The 13,783-nt window shown below is 41.3% G+C and overlaps 1 protein-coding gene across 2 annotated transcripts; it reads right to left on the bottom strand.

The window, feature by feature from the left end:
- Positions 1-2,146: 2,146 nt before the first annotated feature.
- On the bottom strand, positions 2,147-12,087 carry zbtb38 (zinc finger and BTB domain containing 38). 2 transcript variants are annotated; one of them, XM_028419240.1, is made up of 3 exons: positions 11,974-12,087; positions 11,231-11,503; positions 2,147-6,265 (listed from the first exon to the last, which is right to left on the bottom strand). In XM_028419240.1, the coding sequence occupies exon 3, from the start codon at positions 6,263-6,265 to the stop codon at positions 2,609-2,611; it is 3,657 nt and encodes a 1,218-aa protein (XP_028275041.1). In that variant the 5' UTR covers positions 11,231-11,503; positions 11,974-12,087; the 3' UTR covers positions 2,147-2,608. The 2 variants fall into 2 exon arrangements, with proteins under 2 accessions (XP_028275041.1, XP_028275042.1); XM_028419241.1 differs by lacking the exons at positions 11,231-11,503; positions 11,974-12,087 and adding an exon at positions 8,609-8,777 and having other exon boundaries at positions 2,164-6,265.
- Positions 12,088-13,783: the final 1,696 nt, after the last annotated feature.

Below are 13,783 nucleotides of genomic sequence, written 5' to 3'. Positions count from 1 at the left end.
AAACATATTTGACAACAGCTCCATCCATATTTGCATAAAGAACATCCTGTACTGTTTATCTGTCTGACATTTTACAAATTGTGTTTGGGTAATTTATTGGAAATCATTGTATCATACACACTGTGGAATTCTAAAAAAGGGGATGCAGTGTACAAAATGTATAAATATCTCATAAGCAGTAACAATATGGTTGGCATGTCGCACAGAATTCATATACCGAGATGTGCGTTTTATATCTTGTCTAGTATCCTGCTGTCATTTTACAGGGTGTCACTGTTTTGGAATGGGGAAAACACGTGTGATCCACAAGGAAGGAACATTACAGGTATGTAATATAACTTTTATCATTTTAGTCTCCTGTTAACACATAGTACACACTAGTTTACAAAGCCTGTACTGATAACACCTGACCTAGATTTATTACCTTATGAATATGGGTATAGAGAGGAAGCTCTGCCCTTTCCACTGGACAACATTGGAAGTTATTTCAGTGTGAACATGTATTGTGTTATTAGTTATGCATATGTTGTTCGTCAATTTAAAATAATTTTTAGAAAGGTTCAGATACAGAGGTGCACTTTGGATCATTATCCTGCTGGAAAGTTTGACCACTGCCCGTTTTAACTTTCCTGGCAGATGCTCTTATAGGTATTTCATTTTGAATCAGCTGGTATATCAATCAGATTGAATTGATGTCCCAGCCTACCTTGGATTCCAACAGCATGTCCAGGTCATTTGGAGTAATTACACCACACAACAATCAACGATCCACCCACCAACACTTTGCAGTGGGTATGATAATAGGCTGTAAATAAAGCTGGACAGACGTTCCCATGATGTCACACCCATTGGTTTCTTAAAGCTTAGTGTGGGTCAAAAGAGGTTAAGCATGAGTTGGACTGAAGTGAACAGGTGTCTCCTAAGCAGGCAGCTCACAATCTGTCACAACACCCAACTGTTATTTAAAGGGACCACACCTTTAATTATGCATTCTGTGTCTTTATGTATTCACAAGATTTAAAAATAATAATTTAACACATTATACAGTTGTCATAAATGGGAAATTATTTAGAGAAACTTGGCAGCAAACATTTAAGTTGTAAGTAAGTTGTGCATTATAACACAGAGGTCTGTGAGTCTAGACTCGCCTCAAGTGGCCATGCAAGGAACTGCAGTTGTTGCCACTTTGACACTGTCTTTATTTTGGAATAATTCTTGCCATAAATATTGTCACAATGTTTTGGAAAAAAAATCTTTTTGAATAATTATACTTTAACAAAAAAGGTGAGGGTTTGTTTTCATTTTTAAAATCAAGGGCAAAAACTAAACAGCAAAGAAACAGTAGGCTACGGCCAAATGAGGAAAATCTTTGTGGTTGATGTCCCCATTAAATAATCCTAATGATATCTTCAAGTCAAATACAGAATATTTGATATCAAATAGAGGGTTTTTTTTAATCCCAAATTTTAATTTAAAAATTAATTACAGCACTTTGACAATACAGTGAATTGTTGCAGGTCTTTCTGTACCACTTACTGTACTTTAAATTAGCACATGCTTTCTGTCTCATTAGAATCCATGCTATAAAATTATAAATTGTAAGAACTCAAACAATATCAGTAATGTCACATAATCATGTTTGTAATACACAATAATCCTTCATTATGTTAAGATCCTTTTTTCCCTTTGTGACACTACTGCTGTGTTGAGCATAATCTTAAACCTAAAATGTACGAGCCATCTGTTAAATCATGAGACCAGTATATGAAAAGAAGCATGGGTTTTAGAAACATCTGGAAATAGTGTGTTGAAGCCCATCACTAAATACAGATGCAGTTTGTGTGGAAGAATGAGGGAACGAGCTTTTCAGATGGGCTGCAGGCCCTCAAAGGAACGGAGGAGCAGATCACCACCATGTGGCTTCAGCGTTAGAAAACCATGGAAGAGGTTTTTGTACCTTTAACTCTTGCTTTAATAGACAGCGTCAGCATTTCATTAAGTGTCAGAAAGTAGTAGTGGTTTTGCCAAAGGAGGACACAAGGCCTGTTTTAGAATGTCAACAATATTTATTTAAATAGTTTTACAGGTTTTTTTTTTTACATAATAAACACACAAAAGTAGTAACTTTAATCTAAATGGTGTGATCATTAGAAATTATATCAGTGGTGCTTAGACTCAATTATCAAAGTATTATACAAACAAATTAGCATAGTCTATAAAGTGCAACTCACCATGCCCAATAAATGAACAGGAGATTGAGACATGTGACAGCTGTAGAATAGATAATGTTTATGTTAAACGCATTTATTTACTTTAAAAAAAAAAGATTAGGCAGCTTTTTTTGTCATCAAACACTTTGAAAATGCTGTTCTTATATTGCACACTGTTTAAAGAAACATTGAGTTAAATGTCATGATGTCACCCAGTCTGCCTTTACATGCATAGACAATGGACGAAGTACAGTCTGTGTCAGGAGGTCCTGTATAATGCAAAAAATACTTTCTACAAAAAAATCACTGAGTTATTTAATTTAGGAGGGAGGACGTTACCTATGCGGCTACACTGATGTAAGTGCAGTGTTGAGGAAAGACAACAAATGTTTCCTTCTTTACACAGACCAAAATGGCTCGTCTTTGCACACCCATTTCTCTGGCTTGTGTATCGAAATGTGGCTTGCTTCAGATTCAGAGTCACCTCTTCTAAATAGTTTACTGGACTTCTCACGATCAGTGTGACTGTTCGGTCTTGGTCCCGTCACAATATCCTTGCTGCTGTCGCTGTCTCTGTCACAGGCTTGCTTCTTTGAAACGATATGCATAGAATGTGGTGCATTGATCCTCCTCTTTGCTACTTTATGTTTGGAGGATGTCAGGGAAAACAAAGTATCAACACAGGGAGGTAATGGACTTTTAATGTTGGAAAATGACACATCTTGGTAGTTGGTTAATGAAATAAAGTCATCCTCGATTTTAGACTTCTCAACAGAAAAATGTTGCCCTTCATCTCTTTCACGTTTTATGTCAATGCCACCCTGATTGTCACTATTTTCTGTTTTGATGGAGACTTGTTTATCGTCTTCACTCAGGTGTGTTGAGTATTTAGATGATGCGAAGCTGTCATATGTGTATTCCTCCTCATTTGTCTCCTGGTGCTTTTTCTCATGGCTTTTCTTGGTGGCAAGGTAAAGGAAACGCTGGGGACAGAAGGAGCAGCGATACTTCTTCTCTGGGTTTGGGCTCCGCGGTGTGTTGTCGAAGCAGGATCCATTTTCCATACAACTGTTGCAGATGTAATCACCGCCAGCAGGCACCTCACCAGGGGGACCTTGTTTGCCACAAGTTCGGCAGAAACATGGGTGGGAACCGATTACGTGAGCTCTGAGGCCTGTCTCTGTGATGAAAGAGCTGTCACAGATGTCACAGTTGTAGGTGGCTCTTGGGCTGAGGTTCCTCCGCTGGGTGTGTTTCAGTCCTGCACTCCCTCCTGAGAGGCCCTCATCTGTCAGCCAACTACTTCTATCATGGTGGGCCTCAGTAGCTCCAGTTCTGTCCTCAGAGGTTTCAGAATAGTGGTGAAATAATGCTCTCCCGTGCTTGAATCGGAGCTTCTTCCTTTTCTTTTTAGCTTTGTAAGAATAGTAGGGACGCCACAGGTTATCAGCCGGGTCACAGTCATTTTGGTCATCGTATGTCTCTGGCTCTGTGGCGCCAGTCATATCTGCTCTGAGGCGGAGCCTGGGACTCTCTGAGTCTTCTGATGTTGGCGGGCCCCGGCTAGGGCTTTCCTCTTGACTCAGTTCTCTGATTCTCCTTTTCTTTCTGGGGAAGAGCTTTGATCCTTTGATTTGGCGGCGGATAATAGCTTCATTGCCAATTTTTACTGTTATTTGACAGAGCGGCATAGCATCACTGTCTACAGATGGACCAGGGCAGGCAGGTTTGGCGATATATGTTTCCGTTTTTGCCCCTACAATCTTATCAGTCACTATATTGTCTGTGCTTGACTGAAGTATCTCCTTGGTCATATCCTCAACTCTTTTTGCTGAAGCTGAAAGCTCACCTAACTTTTTAACAGTGTCCATTGAGTTAAATAGTGGCACATTTTTGCTGATGTGCTCTGAGTCTATTAACGTCGGTGGATGATTTTTATACCCTGCAGGAGACTCTGTATTGGGTTGCACAGGCAAGGTACTGTCATGGTTTGCAAACATTGGATCTCTGTTTTCAGCCCCTTTTCTTGAGCTGCTCCTCATTTCCATTTCACTTTTTGGATTTTGCTCCATATCTTGGTCATGTGGCTTGTCAAAACAGATGCGAGGCATGACAGGTGACACCATCTTTGTTGTTGCCATGAATGTCAGTGGGAATGAAGCTGTGTCAGCATTGCTGATCACATTGTTGTCTTCAAATGGAGGGATAAGTGAGCTGCTGTCTAGCGAGGACTGATCACCTTTGTCAGCACTCTCTGAATATGTCTGACTGTATGTCTTATAGCTTCTCTTTCTAAACTTCATGGGTAGAAGTCTGTATAGCTTTATGGGATAAACACTGGCTTTCAGCCCTCCATTGGCTGACTTTTTCTTTACAGCTAGACTGGGATCAATGCCATGAAAGGACTTCTGATGATTCTTCAAGATATAGTATGTCATGAAAGTCTCTAGGCAGAAAATGCACTGATAGCGGCGTTCACCTGTGTGCCAGATTTCGTGTTTGGTACGATATTCTGCCAGAGCAAACACTTTATTACAATAATGGCAGGGATAGGCCCTCTGCCAGGAATGTACATTCTCGTGCCGCTTCAGGCTGGATAGGGTGACATAGACTCGCTTACACACGCTGCAGTTGTATCTCCTCTGACTACCACCTGGTTTTCCTGCCTTCTCATCCTTTGGAGGCTCTAAATGGTCCACTTGAAGGGGCTCTGGTGTGTCATGGGTTGAGAGGTCAGGAGAAGGAGGCTGTGTCATTATGCTGTCCGTATCCAGCCTGTCATCTGAGCAGTGGTCCACCACATTGGCTGATAGGGGTTTAGGCGGGCTTCTCCCTGCCTTAGAACAGACCTGCTCATGGTTGCGCAGTCGTTTGAGGTGTATGAACTTTCTGTGACAAAACTTACAAAACAAATGACTAACAAACTTCTTTTTATGAACCTCTGAGTGGATGGTGAGGAGAGCATTGTTTGTGAATATCTCTGGACAGTGCTCACAGCCATAGATTGAAATGCTGTCCTCTGTGTGAGGGGAAAGGGTCGGTGGACCTAGCTCCATTGGAAGATTATCAGAGGGCATAGGCAGCCCTGTGTCTCTGTTTTTTTCTGTGTCTGCTTCTGGAAAAAGTGGAGGTGGTGTTACGACTGCAGGTGCTGTTGGATTGGCATCAGTTGATGTGGGGGTAAATGTATTTGGTTTCTCTGTTTGTGGTTCAGCTGGTGTCGGAAGTATACTTCTACCCAAGATGCCTCTCAGCCTGTGACGCTTTTTAAGCGGACCTGCATTCCTGTAAAAGAGTTGCTTTGGCTGTAAGACAGCTGGCTTGCAGACCTTGTTGTTCTCCCACTGACTATTATCTTGGCCTTCATTGGATTTACTTACTGCATATGAGTGTTCTGAGAGGGCATGTGTTGTCTCATTGTTCCCATTGAAGCAGGACGTTGTAGGACAACTTGATGGGAGCTGTCCCACATCTGGCGACTGCCTCTCCCCATTTGTTTGAACCAGAGGGGTGAAAGGATTGTTCCCAGGACACACTTCAGTAATTGAGAAGGCATTGGTGATGCGTGGTCCTCTGGCACTGTCTATCTCCTCAGGCCTGGGAGCTTCCTTCTTTGTTGTTTTAGACACTGGCGTTGTGCAGGAGTCTGTGGATTTGATACAATCATCTTGCTTCTCTTGTTCTGCAAGCTTCTCTAAAAAAGGAATTCCAAGTCTCTTTCCTGCTGCTACCAGCCCCCTTGTGTCCTCTGCACCAGGTGACATAACCTTTGAGCAGTATATAAAGTTCAGGATGCTGGCAAAGACTTCAGATTTCAGGTCCATCAGCTCCAGCACTTGGCTGGAGCTCCATTTTTCTGACGTTGTCAAAGCATGCCTGAAGTACCCGCTGCAGGCTGCCAGGATGTTCTTGTGGGCTCGGAACTTTACATCCTCCACCACGATAGTAACATCACAGAAGAGTCCCTGTGAGCGCTGCTCGTTGAGCTTGCTCAGAACATTGTGAGGGTGAGCACTATCCATCAGGTTTTGAGTGCATGGGGACACCACAGTCATCTAAAAAGAAGAACAGAATCAATCATTACATTTCATTGTATGGAATGGAAAATATGAAATTAAAAAAGATCCACTCTTCACAAGTTGTAAATTAATGTATTTTAGAGCTTCCTGTGTTTGAACACTAGATGGCAGTAATGCCCTGACAGATGAGCTCTGTTGTCTAGTATGGCCAACAGTTTTGGTGACTGATGCCATTATCATTTTAATCTCACTTCTTTGAAATCACAGCCAACATTTAAAACTTAACTTGTGGTTGTAATGATCTAGTTGTACAGAAAGGCTTTTATTGACATTTTAAAAGCTTAATAACTTAAAAGCTTAATAACTTAAAAGTTATTGTTTTTTTTTTTTTAAGAAAGACCTATCAGACAGAATTGTACTATGATTGCTATAGCGACCCTAATGTATGGCGTCCCCTAATATGTGTCCATCTGGACAATTGTTTTTCCTGTGGATTAGTCACACATGGAAATCCCATGGTATGACAAGTACCAGGGTTTTTCCTGGCTTAGGGGGTGATTACAAAGAGTCAGAATTAATAGGTTATTTCTTACCATTTGATATGCAAAATGTCTATTATACTTAAGTAAGTAAATAAAACCCAAATTTAAATTGCTAATTCTATGGAATCGTTTTTTTAATTTTATTTTGTCTAAAACTGCTTTGAGTCGAAAGACAACTAAAAGTAAAAACAAAAGTGTGGCATGAAACTGGCTGACTGGTTCTTCTAAATGCATAGGTTTAATATGAAAACCAAAAGTGCAGACAGTAATGTGTGATTATTATATTTTATGCTCTCCCATTGAGTTGTCTGTGTAAGGGGTAGAGGCTTCCTCTCAGTGTCACAGGAACAAGGCTTGAACCAGGAAGGGACACCGTAGTCACACGTTTTAATCAGTACTATGAAAGCAAATATATATTCTGCCAGTAATATTGTAATTAATTTCAAGTGTTTTTAGTAAATCACCTGCATTTGTGGTTTGATTGTTATTTGATTAAAATCAGCTTTTTAGAGAGGGTTCATTCATTTTGAGGATTGATGAGGATTTATCACCCAGCCAGCATGACTTCCTAGTTGACTCATGTCAGGGTCGGAGTGAGCCCCTACTGACTCATTTAGCATGTCCTACGTAGCATGCTGACTGAATTTGCAAACTTACTCAGCTTGCACTTACACACAATGAATCATCACACCTCCATCAATGCTCAGACAATACAACATTACATTATTAGTAGTTTTTTATCGTTATGGCTACAGCGCAACTCATGCACTGACTGTACAATTTAGTATGAGTTTCTCTGGAGGCTGTGTTGCTGTATTGAATGTCAAGTTACGCTGTAAAGTTTACAGTTATACAGTTTGATGTCCCTTTTTGTCTTGAAATGCATCATTTAGATGCTAGTAATTAAATGCACAGTAAAGATTAGCCTGATGAGGCGTACGCTAACAGCGATCACTGCTGTCACTTTTTAAATTTTTGTATTCCTTTCCAGTTTTGTGTTTTTGCAACAAATCCAATATGGCTGCCGTTCTTTAAAGCCTCTCAGGCTGATGAAAACACAACCAGCCTCCTGCCTTCCTTCTCAGACAGGCCTCCGTTGTCATGGCAACATGCTATGGCGCAGCACTTATTGGGATTCAGCTGGATGGCAATTGACAGTATTAGCTATTCGGGCTTTTGGTCCTCTCTCACACACAAACATCCTGCCCTCTCTGAGAACCTGCAACACAGCAGTCTGCAGAGAAACTGAGGTTTGCCTTTTGTCTCCGCTTGACTATACTTTGTGTATGTGTATTGGTCTGTGTGTCTTTGTCTGCAGCACAAAATGGACTTTCTCTTCATATCATCATCATGAGAGCAATGTATTTGTTGTGCGATGTATTTATTCTCAATTTTGCAGAGCAGTTTCATTCTTTAAGGCGGCTATCATATGTTGTCATATATACATACATACATACATATATATATATATATATATATATATATATATATATATATAAATGTATATAAATTGAACAAAATGTTGTGGTTCACTGTTGCCACATGCTGAGCGGAAATTTTGAATTTGTCATCAGTACTCATGAATTTGCCACACCCTGCTTTAGTTTACCTTCAAAGCTGATGTGAAATTATTTTTTAACATCTTTTCTTCTGTAAAGTTAAAATCCCCACATACCAAACCACAAACCAAGATATGACAGTACAGCATAGAGACAGTATTATCAAACAGACAACAAAAAGAGCGAAATGTCAAAGCAAAAGCCACTTCACGCACCTCTGCAAAGCGCACTTCCGCAACAGAACAGGTTAGAAATAGAGGGAAACCATGCAAACATACCTTAGTAATTCAGAGAAAAGGATGCAGGGCGAACAAGAAACGATGTCATGCGGTATCCCTTTTCTACATGTATACCAACTATACTAGTTTCGTGACAGCAAGGCAAAAGTAGTTTGTTTTTTCTGTGATGGTCGCTGAACAGTGGTGTTGTCAGAAGCAGATCTTTTTCTGACGTCTTTCTTCCTCTCCCTCCCTCTCTGTGTGCAGATGACTCCAGCTCCAACGTCCTTCGCATCTATCCATGCAGCTCAGGTCCTGGGCTAAATCTGCCCTGCCCTCCTTTGACTGTCCCTTCTCTGTCCTGCTACAGCCATAAGAATAACTCGGGTTTTTACAGCACGTAGCAAGATCGGAGTGTGAGTCTGCCTTTGTGATAGCCGGGCAACGGAAGCTTTCGTTCTGGAGCCACTGAGCAGGAAACGGCAACTTTTATTAAGCATGGCAGAGGGCTGTAGGGAGAGCGGAGAGATGCAGGGTGCTACATCACACACCAGCTCTGTACTCGATTCCACAGCCAGAGACAACGCTCAGCTGCATTGCTATTAGCAGCATAGAGTGAGGGGTCCTCTGCTGTACAAGCGGCTTATTATATCTCTCCAGTTCCACATCAGCTAAAATCCCGATGCACCTCCATGTTGACCAAAAAGGAAAATGCATGAAACACAATTCTCTCGCCCACGTAAAAAAGAACATGCACCTTGAATACATAACACTACACCATCTGTTTGATGCTTGTGCACATAGTCTCTGCCTGTGCAGCAACACATCACACCAAAGCCCTTCTGTGTGCTTACGCATGCACTGTGGTTAGGTAATGCAAAAGCCGAGAGAAGATGGCACTGACTACTGTCGCACAGCGGTCACAGGACAGATGTTCGTCGGTGCTTTTTCTTTACCGTTGCACTGAGCATGCAAAGCGAATGCAAGGCTGAGAGAAAGAGAGTCCTGTTATGATCGAGGACTCTGGCTGTACCTATATAGAGGCTGCTGATTGATGCAAAAGCAGCAGATGCGTCAGCACTGCAGACGAGGGGGAGGGGAGGAAGCTGAACCCGACATGGCTCTGTGAGCCTCTCACTAGCCTCTGAGGACGGAAGCAACTGTTTTATTCACACAACTGAGTGTGAAGTCATGTGATTGTGTGGGTCTTCTCATCATCCCGACTGAGACCTGCTTTAAACCTGTTCCACAGCATCACATATTATAGTCGTGTTGACAGTGCATACACGCATAACAATCCCACATGTATTGTTTCAAAGGTTTGAGCTCTTTATGAAATGCCTGACCACATTAGCCCTAGAAATCTTAACTACTATAATGTCTTATTCTTCTTTTCTTGGTGTCATGAATAAACAAACAAACAAAAACAAAGTTGATATTAGCATCTTGGCAATACAGTTTAAAAACAGACTTTCCTGAACACATTACATTAGCATGGTCTATACTCACATTGCTAAATGGATTGGTTTATGTTGGACTGCTGATTTCTGATTAAAATGTGTCATTGTATCAGAAAACCATAATAAGGCTGTCCAATGTCAGTTTTAAAATCTTTACGTAACATTAGGTTAGACTTTTAGACTGATTGAGACTTTTAGTGGCTGGGGGGCCGCCATTTTGTTCACCTTACCTAATTTTACCTAATTCTGCTTGCAACATTATTACACTTCAGTTACACTCATGTATTAACTAACACATTAAAACTGTATGCATCAGAAGTAGTCAATATGAGAATAAGTAGTTAACTAAAATGAGAATACACAAACTGGGAACACAAACGAATGAATGATTTGAAAATGGCTGCTGTTTAGCTTCAAGATTCATTTTCAAAACTTTTCTCCTCGCCATCATCATTTATACACATAAGCACAATAAAAGTGTTCACATTTATGCCCCCTAAATCCAGATGTAGTGACACTACAGTTCAGTGTATTGAGTGTACTGCATATACCGTCGTTTACATTTTTGGAGTCTACAAATATGAATGTGTTTGTATTTCTGCAGCAGAGACATGTGATTCCATTATCTACAGTTAATCATATTATTCTGAGTATATAGCGACATAAAAATGTGTTTTTACCAACCTAAGACATCCTCAAAGTCCTTGTTATTTCCAAATGGCTGTCAAATTTTACTTTAAAAATGGGCTGGGTGTCTATGTGCCCACAGGCTGTTAGTCTTGATACTATATACTGTAAGTGTAAAGGAAGAAGTTTCTTCCTCACAAGTCTGTCTCTTCACAACAGCTACCTGTTTGTGGGGTTGGCCTGTGCCCTTGTGCGTGAAAGACAGGATGGTACCAGCTCAGCCACGAAACTGCACAGATGATTCTGCATGTTGGCTCATTAGTATTTGTAGTATGTTATAAGCTGCACCATGGCGTCTGGTCTTGATATCACAGTTAGGATATGTTTAAATCCCCAGGAAAAAAGTATACAGGCCTCTCCCTCTGATGCTTAGTGCGCTCAGCTGCGGCCTGTAGGGACGTTGATCAGCAGGGAAGCAAAGACTGCAGTACATGGCTGAGTAGGCCTCATTCTCAAAACATGCACACTCTTAGCACACAAAGACACTCATCCCTTGTTGCTACTGTAACAAGCACTCGCATTCAGAATTGCCTACCAAAATGTTTCTGTGCTGATGGTCTTGCCAGGCCTGTCTCTGCCGCTGTGAAGGTCTCTCTGGTGTTTGTTTAGGAGGAGGAAGAAAAGGAGAGCAGCTACCCAGCTTCCATTCTTCCTTTGGCCTAGATCAGGCCTTTACCATCTTCCCCCTTCGTCACTGCTGTCTGTAGGCTATGGTTTTCCCTGGTCCTGCTGTGTATAGTTGACTTCTGGAGGCTCCTGCCACTGCTGCGTCACTCCCGCTGCATCACTGACCCACAAAGAAGAGGAGCTGTGAGAAGGAGGGGTGGTGTGGTGAATGTGTGGAGCAAAGGGATAAGCAGAAAACAAACTGCACCGCTCCAACAAACAAATGGATGAAGCATCCGCTCTGCCTCAGTTTGAGGCCTAGTTTGCTGCTGTGGTATTCAGGAAGTGTGTCAGGGAGACAGATCCTTTATTGTTACGTAATGAATATTTTTCCTCCTACACCAGACTCAGCTGAGAAGGCGGTATCAGTGGCTAATAATAGGCCATGGTACCTACCAACCGCAGCTCAGCTCAGATCACCCAGCAGTCATTTGGCCAGGAGAATATGTATTTGGGTAATCTGAAGCTGAATTTTAGCATTGGCTGTTCTTAAGGCGTGTGACAGGAAGACACAAAGACTTAAGTATGTAGCAGTTTTGTTGACATTTATTTGTACCATATGTTGTCTCTGGTGCACTGAGGTATCTAGAAACACAAGAAAACAATGCATACCTTTGTCTTATGGTACTGTAGGCTGTTTGGTAGGTCAGGTGAGATGCCCTTACATATGTACAAGTCAATCCAGAAAAAAACAATGTTGTAGTCTTAAGGCCTGGATATGGTAACCAGAACTACAGCGCTTGTTTTGCACACGTTACCCAAGGGTTTACTTGATCCTCCTCCTCCTCATCATCATCTGACTACAGTTCCATTGCTGTATTGCTCCCTCTGCTGGCTAATGCAGTGAACGCAGCACAGACATGAAATAGGATGGCTGCAGGGTTACGTAGCACTGAGGGGCTGAGGGCGTTCAGCATGGGGCGCAACAACAGCACTGGGAAATATAAACAGGAAGTATAAATGTTCACATTGAACATTGGTGTCAGAAGGTCTCCAGTTTCTTAAGTATTACACTTCCTAATGTCATATATATTCAGTCGTATCACAGTGTATGTTAATATTATACAATAAAATTTGAGGTATCTATCTATCAGAATCAGAATTCCTTTATTTATCCCCGAGGGGAAATTCTTTTTGTTACAGACAAGAATAAAAGATGGCATGAAATTGAAAATATATATTAAACATTTAAATACTTAGGTAGCATTTAAATCCCTCAGTTTTATGTAAAGAAGAACATATTTACTACTGTATAAACCTTTACATAGTAAAGAGCATGACATGAATGTACCAGTATGAATGTACAGTGTCTGAGTGACTGTTACAGTTCAGAGTTCAGTAGTTTGATTGAGACAGGCAGGAATGACTTCCTGTGTCTCTCAGTGGTGCATCGTGGGAGTCAGAGTCTGTTGCTGAAGGAGCTCCTGTAGCTGGTCAGCACAGTGTGGAGCTGGTGAGAGGGACAGTCCAGTATAGTCTTTGTTTTGGGCAACATCCTCCTCTGGCACACCTCTGTCAGAGTCCAGGTCCTCTCCCACAACATGGCCGGCCTTCCTGATGATTCTGTCTGTTTATGTCCCTCACCCTCAGATTGCTGCCCCAGCAGACAACAGCATACATGATGGCACTGGCTCCTAAAACATCCTCAGCATCCTGTACACAGTGTCCACAATATCTATCTATCTATCTATCTATGGTGGGTGTCAGTTCAAATTCCTAGGTGACTGTATATTTTTCAATTACTCAAAAAACAAATAACACAAGAAATATTGACTTTAAGCTGTCTGCATAACCACTCAAAGCATTGAACAGCACATGTGTGTATCTACATATGCTTTTACTATGGGCTACAAATCAGTTGAACCTAGTATCTGGCACATTTCTGTAGAAAAGGGAAGCCCTCTCTAACTCTCTCAGAATGGCAGAGCTGTTTGAGTCCAGTCAGACAACACAAAAACACATTGCAGACTCAGATGTCTGGTTAGGTTTGTACACATATGAGCACAAATAAATATATACATATACATATAAATGAGAAAACAGACCCTAACATGGCACTGTACTGTCGTAACCACAGTGTTGAAGCTGTCCTCACCCTCCTGAACCTACATTACCCACAGTGGAGAAGCAGAGTCTGACTATTAGATGAAACCCATCTTGAGTACTGTACACAAGCAAGGCCTCATGTCAGAAAGCTAAGTCAGCTGAGTAGTGTTTATCCTGATGGAAGATGGAAGCTAGCTACTGTAAGTGCATGTCCTAGTTGTCATATATTTCATGATAATATTTTTAAATTATTTTAGAGATTCTTCTGTATATATAGAAACTCATAAATATCCAACCTCATTTCTGGTAATCAAAATAAAGATGATGAGGAAAAAGATGCTCCACCAGCAAAGACATCAAAGCGTTGTAACCATGA

This window comes from Parambassis ranga, chromosome 13, assembly GCF_900634625.1.
Source record: "Parambassis ranga chromosome 13, fParRan2.1, whole genome shotgun sequence".
Lineage (NCBI taxonomy): Eukaryota > Metazoa > Chordata > Actinopteri > Ambassidae > Parambassis > Parambassis ranga.
The sequence above is the reverse complement of the archived record's forward strand: the minus strand, read 5'-3'. Positions and strand labels throughout refer to the sequence as shown.